The 9,851-nt window shown below is 43.6% G+C and overlaps 1 protein-coding gene across 2 annotated transcripts in view; it reads right to left on the bottom strand.

Moving 5' to 3' along the window:
* Positions 1 to 1,489: 1,489 nt before the first annotated feature.
* The window catches only part of IPO9 (importin 9), a 29,046-nt gene continuing 20,684 nt past the window's right edge, over positions 1,490 to 9,851 (bottom strand). Inside the window, exons 18-24 of one of the 2 annotated variants that reach the window (XM_071768173.1) lie at positions 8,232 to 8,507; positions 7,051 to 7,217; positions 6,323 to 6,456; positions 5,399 to 5,518; positions 4,857 to 4,958; positions 3,982 to 4,058; positions 1,490 to 3,421 (exon numbers count right to left, since the gene is read on the bottom strand). In XM_071768173.1, coding sequence (XP_071624274.1) covers positions 3,311 to 3,421; positions 3,982 to 4,058; positions 4,857 to 4,958; positions 5,399 to 5,518; positions 6,323 to 6,456; positions 7,051 to 7,217; positions 8,232 to 8,507 — 987 coding nt within the window. In that variant the 3' untranslated portion in view covers positions 1,490 to 3,310. The remainder of the gene's footprint in view (positions 3,422 to 3,981; positions 4,059 to 4,856; positions 4,959 to 5,398; positions 5,519 to 6,322; positions 6,457 to 7,050; positions 7,218 to 8,231; positions 8,508 to 9,851) is intronic. The other variant, XM_071768172.1, reaches the window with a different exon arrangement.

The following is a 9,851-nucleotide window of genomic DNA, read 5'->3' as shown; positions in this document are numbered from 1 at the left end:
CGGCAGCCGCTTTCCGGGCCCGGCAGAGCAGGAGGCTCCGGCGCTGCTTCTGTGAGCGTCAAAGCCAGGCAGACTTATAGGTGTAAGGAGTCTGGTTGTTAATAAAACAAAACCAAAACCAAACCCAACAACAATACTCAGGAGCATGAATAAAGTCTCGTTCCGGTCACAGCTGGGCTATTAACGAGTCGATTCCCAGCCGGTGCCTCCCGGAGGTTCTCGCTGTTTTTTGGCAACACCCAAGGCGCAGACCCCAGGGTGTGCCAGGCCCGGGGCAGTGCGGGACCTGCATCCCACCCTCGGCTCTTGGTTCTGGTTAACAGGAGTCTGGGTTGGCTAACACGGTGCTATAACCTTTATGAATATTAGTTCAGTTTCTTCTCAAGAGCAGACATCAAGAGGATGCTCTGCACCTCGAAACCAGACCTCAGTTAGACACAGGGCTGTGGAGCCAAAGTTGTTTCAGCTGACACCCCTCCAGCAAAGAGATCTTTAGTTTAAAGATACATCAGGAAACTTGAAGGAAGAATTGTCAAAATTCTGTCACACCAGCACAAGCACCAGCAGGGCCAGGCAGAGACCCTCCAAACCACCCCCCCTTGCACACTGTGGCTCTCACATCCTCCATGGCCTCTTGAAGGGAAGCCCAAGTCCCAGGATTTCTTGCTCAAATCCATCCTGCACACAAGTCTGCTCCCAATAGTTTGCAGCACAGCCATGCTGTTCCTGTGCCCATCATCTCCAGACTTTGGACACAAGCTCCAAACCCTCCCCCAGCCCCTGTGAAGCAGCACCATGCCCAGCTCAAGCTGCCCAAGAGCTGATGCTGCAGGGAGAGCAGAGGATTGGTCCCCAAAAGCCACTTACTCCCCAGTCTTTCCCATCCCACCAGCTATGCTCCTCGAAAAGCCACCACACTCACTGCAGTTCCAAACCAACACACTGCACTTCATCAGGAACTCGACAAGACACTGGCCCATCTTTCAGGACCTTGCAATCACAAAGAAATCCTTGGATTTCTCAAATCAGGTCAGTCTTGCTTTTCATGGTCTTTTTTAAATCCATCATCTGACTTGACTGAAGAACCACCCCTAAGGCACACAGCAGCCAACCTCCCAATGCAAGTGAACTCCACCAGTGCCTCTTCATGAACCCTGGCTGACCAGACCTGGATGTGTCACCCTAAAACACACCTAACGTGCTTCCAGACATTTGGTACTCACCTCCAAGAATGGATGACTGATTTTAAACCTTGCTGCCAATGCATGGGGCAAAAAGTCCCATCTCTTCCCAGGACTGGTTGCCCTGAGGACACTCCTCAAGAGACAACACTGTTCAGCTTAACTTGTTGGCCCTTTTCAGTGAAAGCTGAGGGTGACAAATGCCTCAAAACAGAACTGATTAAAAAAAACAAAAGAAAACAAAAAAACCCAACCCAACAAACAAAAAAACATAGGTAGAAGACAGAACCACAGTGGTCCCACTGAGGAGAAGGCTGTGGCACAAAGTTTAATTATATATTCTTAAACACCAGAGAATCCACAGGAAGAAAGATACCACGACATAGCTGCATGGAAATGCTAGATCAGAGCTTATGCCTTATCAGACACACACAGAGATGCACACACACACAAATCAGGTTTCAGATTCTGCTTCTCATGGAGCTATTCACAGAAAACCACCCAGACCTCCAGGAGGATCCCATCAGTCTGCAGTGAGCAGTGGGGATCCCCCCTCGCTCTGCCCGGTCTCCAGCACCCCCCGAGGGTGGGAGCAGGGTCTGCTCTTGGCATTCAGGGTTATTTTACCATTTCCCCCACACACGCTGAACAAACTGTGCCATCTTTTTCTGTTAAAAAGTTAATTTATTATCCCTTCCTAGTAAAAAAGTGAAAAGCTATACTCTGTTAGACCAGTAAGATACAGACTCCAGCTCTTTGGAGGTTTTTAGATACAACTTCGAAGCATATTATTCCACAAAGGAACAGCAAGTACCTTTCTTAAGAAAGGAAACTCTATAATGGGTCAGCTTTTTTCTTTTAAGCAGAAGAAGATGTATCCATTACAGGACTCCCTTTCTGTCCAGGTGACTCCTGTGAAACACCCTAACATCCTCTGGGCAGCACATACAGAAAGTTCCTAATCAAAGAATCATGGAATGGTTTGGGTTGGAAGGGACCTTAAAGATCATCCAGTTCCAACCCCCCCTGCAAGGAGAAGTATGTCTTTTAAAAAGTGACTTCAGGAAACAAGTGCAAGTTCCTTTTAAATCTGTTTTATATGAAGGATACCAATGTACATTTTAAGAGTTTTATTTGCATTTTCCCCAAGGGGGAACCAAAGGCAGAGAGGTGTTGTGAGATACATCACACTGTTCTTATGGGTAAATCAATTTGCAATTATTATTTTACCACTCTTTAAAAATACACACAAGGGTGTGAAGGAAGCGAAGTAGTTCAGAGTGGCTATTATCAGGGAGCAAATATGTTAAATAACATCAGTTTTTTCCCCCAAAAAGTTGTGGCTCCTTATGTTCCATAAAACCAAAGTCTTTAGTAGCCACGTGCCACAGGAACAGAAATTTAAATGGTAGCTTGCTTCCCTTGAGCATGTGCACACAAGAACTTTAGTAAAGAACTGCTCCCATGGGAGTGGACAGCAGATGTGAGCAGCAAAGCTCCATCCACAAGAGGAAAGAAGGTATGTGCTCAGGTTTATTGTCAGATTCCCATCCAAACTCCTGTAAACAGGTTCCATACAACCTGTTCCAGGCATCTCTGATAAAAGAGTCTATAGTTCTATAAAAAGAAGTCACACTGTAAGATCAAGCTATTTACCCTGTAAGTGTTATGTGAGCACAAATAGGAACAACCATCTACTTGCTCAAGATACATCCAAGCAATCTCTCAGTGACCCAGTTCCTTTCTCTGTCCAGCTGTGCTGTGGGAAACTCAGGTAAGTGCCTCTTCACAGGCAGAGACAGTTGGCTTTTAAAAATATTAAGGACATTTTTTTTTTTTACATCTTTAAGAACTTCCTGGAAAGTTACTGTGGAAAATGAAAGTGCTCCCATGGTGAGACCAATGTGCAAATCTCTACAGACTTCTGTCCTTGCTTCCTTGCTGCTTTCTTAGTATTCCTTCCCTCAGCAGATTCACGTTAAGATGAAGCTCAAGACATCATAACGAGGCCATCATCCACCTGTAGCAAGCAGGTAGACACTGGAAAATGTTTTATGTTTAATCATAAAACGTGGAATAAGCCAAAAAAATATTGTTCAGATATGAGAGGGATGGTCTCCTCAGGGGGTTTATATACCAATGGCCTGCAGCACACGCTTCTCATTCTCATTGAGATGGTCTGAAAACATGGCATAGCAGGGCTGCTGTGCAAACTGACAGAGGAAGTCAGTGAGATAGGCCTGGAAGGGAAGACAGAAAGACCCAGTTAGCAGAAGGGCACCTCAGGAACTCTGTTTCTTTCATGTATCAAAAGATAAACCTCAACGTGCACCAAGCAGGACAAAGGGAGTGCAGTGCAGGAGGAAAGGTGGCAGCAGAGGGGAAGGGCTGTCTGGGGGTGGCACAAATCAGGAGGAAAATATCAGCCAGGGGCTGTGAGAGGACAGGAGCATCTCCCAGTGCAATAAGCAATTCTGGCCTCTTCAGCCTCCAGTCTGCTTCAGACTTATGCAAACAGCTGTGAGGCTCATGGCTGGAAAGGCCTCATGTTCAAAAAACTTTGCTAATTCACATTTCCAAGTTACAGATATTGATCCAATAAGGAAAAATAGCTCCAGGAATTCTTGGGATACTTGGCACCTGCTGAAGTAACTTCAGTGAACTGAGTACCCTTGGGACAACAACCAGTTACTGGTGTTTGCAGTTTTGTTAATGCACAAACATTACAAAAAAACATAAAAATATTAAATTAATGGAGTATGATAAGAATCTGATTTAAAAACTCATTCTAGAGCATCACCTGGAGATCTATTTGATAAAGAGGATCCTTCAATGCATCTGGATCATCCTCTTCATCATCTTCATAGTAATCCTCATCTGTCAAGAGGCAAATCAGCAGGTTTTAACATCAGAGCAAAATACCTCAGGAAGTATTCTGTTAGATTACTGTTGAAATCCAAGGATCCAAAAAGAAAGAGAATCAAGCACTGCTGGGTAAAAATATTTGTAACAAGAATATTCACTCCTGAAGTTTAGATGATTAGAAAACACAACACCCCAGAACAAGAAGGGTCACAGTGGGAGTCTCAGGGAACACACAGGTGAGAGGAGCACACCCAGGACAATTGACAAGCAGGTTTGTCAGTTACATGCACTCTGATCCTGTGTCTCCTGTCAGGGTGACAAGTTTCCAGATCTCTCTAATGTAAGTAATCTCCCTTACTGTATTTGCCTGTAAGGTTCTCTCTTCTCAGACTCTACTCAAACTGGAGAGCAGAGTAAAGGAGATGTTAAACCCACCCCAACTTTAGGCAGTTATTATTTCTCAGGGTCACTCCACAAACAAGCTCATTCACTGCATTGTCATCCCAAGGTCATGTCTACATATTTAAGCATCAATTTTCTCCTTAGAAGAAATACCTGCACAAACCTCACAGCAACATGAGGCCTATGCAGCATTTGAATTCTCTGGTGAAAAATGCAGTTATTTAAATTGTTATTCAAAGACATATCCCTCTCTTACAGAAAAAAAGTCCTTATTCAGCATCCCAGTGCAGTATTTCCTTCCCTTTGCCTGAAGTCTCTGTTGAACTGCTGTCAAGGAAAAACAACTTTGACTAGGATGTCATCTACTCTATTTTTTCTCTATGTAAGGACTTCAAAGCTGCTACTTACCATATTTGTTTGTGGAAAGAATATCTGACAAGAACTGTCCTGCTAAGCCTTCATCTTCATCTTCCTCCTCTTCCTGATCCTCCCACATATCATTCGAATCATCTGTTTAGAAAACAAATATTTCTAGAAATAAACAAGGCCCAGTCTGTAGATCTCTCTACAGGAGACTCTAGTTTTTAGGCAAAGATCCCTGCTCATGTAGGGAAGCACCTGCAACCTTTACCAGTCCTGTGGAATGAGCTGGAGCTACGTGAAAAGCATCTCCAAGAACGGATGCTTGAAGCAGGGAAAAGCAAAGCAAACCATCAGACAGGACAATCTCAGTGGCATATGGTCAGGTCCCATCTTCTAAACTGGCCCAAAATAATGCTCAGGTTTAAGTCTACACAACTCTGATTTTATCCCTTGGATCACCATTTATACCTTTGTCATCACACATATGTTATTTACTATTGTGAGTTTTTTATTACTGTAAATTCTTCTGAAGAGATTACAAAATAGATTTAAACTGTGAAAGAGGAAAAGCAAGCCCAGTATTTTACCTTGGCTCCAATCTGCAGCTGTCTGTCTAGATGCATTTGCTTCCATTGCATTAGAAAGTTCATTTATTATTAATTTTAAGATTTTTACTAACAAAGGAATATTTGTCCAGCGTTCAGGATCTGCAAGAGAAAAAAACCATATATACTCATACTGCTTTTAACAGAAAGTTGCCAAAAAAAAAAAAAAAAAAAAAAAAAAAAGGCTTTTGTTTGTTTGTTTATTCAGGGTTTTTTCTTTGTTTTTTGTTTGTTTGTTTTTCATTTTATCATACATTTAGAATGCTCACAGATGAGTAAAATCTTCTGGGGTGGAAGGAAAAAGGGACTGACAAAAAACCCCAAATGTTCTCTCCATATACCTTCAAAGCTTTGTTTCTGAAGATCTTAACTCCAATATCAAATATTGCATATTTAGAAATAAGAGAAGGCATGGTTAAAATCTTCAAAGCTCAATTAATTTGAGCTCCAGCTTTTCCTCACCATGGCTCTTGCAAGGCCTCATTATCTACAGGGACAGCTAGACAATGATTTTTATCTTTAAATGCAAAAGTAAAGATCTTACAAAATAAACACATTTTCCTCTCAGAGAAGCTACTAGGCATCATGAAATCATCAGTTCCATCTCATTGGATGGAACAGGATGATGCAAAATAGCAGCAAATAACTGCCTGTCCCATCATCAGCTCATACCCTGATGTTATATCAGAGACATCAGAAGTCTTCCAAATCAGTGTTTGGCAGAATTAAAGCAAATAATGGCTACATTAAATACATGAGGTATGGATTAGCTCTAGGAAACAACATGGACCTTGTGTAAGAAGTATCTCCCACAGCTTTGTGTGTACTGCAATATCAACTTTAAGGCTTTTCAAGGCACACACTACCAGGAGAAAAACATAAGAAACCAGCAAAATTATTACTTACTTTTGGCTGACTTGGATCGTGTCCGTATTCCCTCATCCATATTAAATATTTCTTCTCCCTTTACCCTTATGTCCTGAAGTCTCTTGTCATCTGTGTTGATGCCATACTGAAGGAGTTTACACAATGCTACAGAGCTGAGGAGCAGACAATAGGAAAATCACAGATCAGAACTTCCCTAAGCTGCCTGGCTTTCAGACAACAGCTGTGCCAAAATTTAAATTAATGCAGAGCATTTCACTGTAACACAGGCTCTCCACTGGAACACAAATGTGCTCCTACAGCAAAGGGAGAGAAAACTGCTTCAGCTGATTTCTTTACTGACTATCAAGAGATCCTTAAACCAAAGAAACCACCAGATTCTCTCAGGTAACCCCCCTACAGTAGTCTACAAAGGCAAGGTCACCTCTAGAAGCTATTCTCACCCCACTCACATCAGTTCAACCACAAAAGGACTCTTGTGCTTGCAAGACAAGCCCTTCCCCTTGGCTCACCCTGTCCCAGCACAGGAACACCAGGCAGCAAGAGGAGCCTTAGAGGGAGATCAGAGATTGCTCCAATTCCTGCAGCTCTCCTGAGCCAAACTGCCAGCACAGGAAAAATTAACTCTGTCCACAGCTGGCACGTGCTAATCCAAGTGTGAACCAGCTCCCCTTCCCCTCCCACCCTCTGCATTCAGCCACAAAAGGATGATCAGTCAGCCAAGGTTCATGCTCAGCAAAGCCTCCTACCTGACTTTGCCTTCATACTGCCCATAGAACAAGTGCTGCCTGCTCATCCACTCTGCCATCACAAACTCCAGGGCAGGCTTGCCAGTTGGTCCAGGGAGACTACACAGGAATTCAAGGAGTGGTTCCAGTTGTGAGTGAACCAAGTGAGCAAACACCATGATCAAGGACTGCAGGAGGAGAAAGGAAACATTAGCTGTACATAATTTAGTAGTGGAAAATGTTTTATCAAATATTCAAGTAACAGAGTTTCTTGCAAGAGCAGAGACTGCTCACCAACCCCAAGAGGAAAGAAAGTGTAACCCTCTGCAGAGCAGTGTGCTACAAAAGCAGGCAAAATACTGCTACAGTCAGCAGCACTTTTACCCCCCACCAAAAAACCACAACAGGAATAGATTTACTCACACCCATGCCCCAAACTAACAAACCTTCCTAAAGCAAAGATTAAAAAACTATTTAAAATATATCAGAGGCTGCAGTTGGCTTTTGACTAGCAAAAATATCCTATGGCAACTCTCAGACTTCAACTACTGCAGTTTGCTCAAGGGATCACAAGCTGCACACAATGTTCCTTGTATTTAGCAGAAACACATTTCAGTATCAAGGACCATCAGTTACTGGTCCCGACCCAGAACCCATATTGTCTTCCCTTTCACCCCAGGGATTTCAGGACTACATGGTTTACATTAAGAGCACAAGCAAGGAAAATAGGAGAAAGCATGAAGACCACTGGGCTAAAAAATTCCACAAAACTGTGCCACTAGAAGTAGGTCAAGGCTAGCAGAGATCATGGCACTCTTGCCTGGCCTCTCACCTGATGCACCCACACCTCCCACCCACCAGAAGTTCCCCTTGTCTCAACTCCCAGGCATTTATCTTTTGAATACAGGACAAAACCACACGAAAACACGTGCTGCTTTTGCCACAGCAACTCTCAACCCCTCTAAAGGTTCACTGCTGGCAAGCACAAGGTCATGAGGAACTATTTAATGTGCACGAAGCTTCCCCAGAGGAACCTGATGCACCCTGTAATCCAGACAACTCTGTATGGGCAGAGCAGGAATTTTCCTGACTACTCCAAGACAGTACTTCAAACCTCCAATGGCAACGGCCATAAATAATTAAAAAAATATTATGACACTTTCTTTTCCTGCCTTACCTCTCCTGGTGCCCAGCCTGCTCACCTGCATCACACTGAGTGTCTCTGCTTGTTGCATTTTGCTCAGGATGGCTCTCAGGATCTGGTCCAGATTTTCTCCCAGCTCACTTCCTGCTTTTGAAATTAAAGTGGAGACCAGCCTGCCCACAAAGGCAGCAGTGAATTCTGAGGTCCTTGGATCTAGAAGCTGGCTCACCACCTGCATCACATACCACAGTCCATTGTGGCCTTGCTCATCGTGCCACTGAGCAATCTGTTCCAGGGCCACCGAGACGTAAGCACGCAGACACTCACCACCATTCTAAGCAAGAAAATCACCAGTTAGAACCTCCCCTTCTAAGCAGGGGAGCAGGAAGGCATGGGAAGACCTTTCACCACCCCAATAAGACCCTTTAATCAAGATGAAAACAGTGGGCAGACTGCTGCCATCTGTAAATAATACAAACTCTCTAGCGTGCAGTAAAACGAGTGCCTAAATTTAAATACAGTTTCTATAGACTTCAGTTCATTATCAAGTAAAAATCTCTTCCCTGTCCAGGCAACTCTCCAGAAGATCATCCAGTAAATACAAAGACAACCTGAAATAGCTGCAGTTTTGTGCCAGTGTTACCTGGAGAAATTCCAAGAGATTCTAGCAAGTGAGAGATGAAGACAGCAAAGTGTAGTGTAAACAAAACATAATCCAGCAGCCAAGCTGCAATGTTTTGGAATCCTTAAAATAAGGATCCAGCAGAGCAAATAGCATGCTGGTCTCCAACCTTTTATTGCTGGTCTCCAACCTCTTCTTGCTGGTATGTTTTTTAGAGAAAGTAATTTCTGGTCTGTATTCACATGGCAAAGAGTAGTGAGTCCTTATGTAAGGACTGTCCTAAGAGTACAGGAGTCCTTATGTAAGGAATGAAACCAGCTTTATCATTTTTATGCAGCTGGAATGAAAAGGCACCCTGCACTTTTAGCCTCTGATGCTTTTTCTTTCCTGCTTAAGTACTCTAAAGACAGCATCAGGTAACAGTCAAAGAGCCTCTCAACAAGCACAGCTCAGGCACTACTGATGTCTGTGATGAGGCCTTGCCCTCCCTCTAACCCACAGATGGCTCAGTCAAAAAGAAGAGTGCCCTTCCCTTCCCACCTAAAGGATTACAGCAAAAAATTTCTGTGAGGAGGTCTAGGTCTTCTTCTGCACAGGTGTTTTGCTTCCCTAAGCATGTTCCTGCAGACAGCCTCTGCCATTCCTGTGTGTGATGAAAATTATTATGAGGCAAGGAAAGCAGTGAGGTTTTGGTGTTTTTTCATTAGGGCTTTGGGTTTTGCTTGTTAGCAGTTTGGTTTATGAGGTTTTGAGGGTTTGTTTTTGGTTGTTTGGTTGGTTTGGGTGGAGTTTTTTGTTTGTTTATTGGGGGTGTGTGGTTTTTTTCCCCACATCTTCCAGAGCCCTAAAATATAAAAAAATATCAAGGCTGCTGCTTTACTCACTGCAGTCCTCCAAATTAAGGACTGATCATTAAGTGCCACTGCAGGCCATTTATCAGCAGTATTCCAGGATAAACTGGAGGTGACAGAGACTCCTGAGGAGCTGCTGATACCACTACTGGCAAGCAAAGCCTGGGCTCCCTTGGAGGCCATGTCACCTGCCTTACTTGGTCAC

This window comes from Heliangelus exortis, chromosome 25 (genome assembly GCF_036169615.1).
Source record: "Heliangelus exortis chromosome 25, bHelExo1.hap1, whole genome shotgun sequence".
NCBI lineage: Eukaryota > Metazoa > Chordata > Aves > Apodiformes > Trochilidae > Heliangelus > Heliangelus exortis.
Note: the sequence above shows the minus strand (reverse complement) of the source record. Positions and strands in the feature narration are given on the sequence as shown.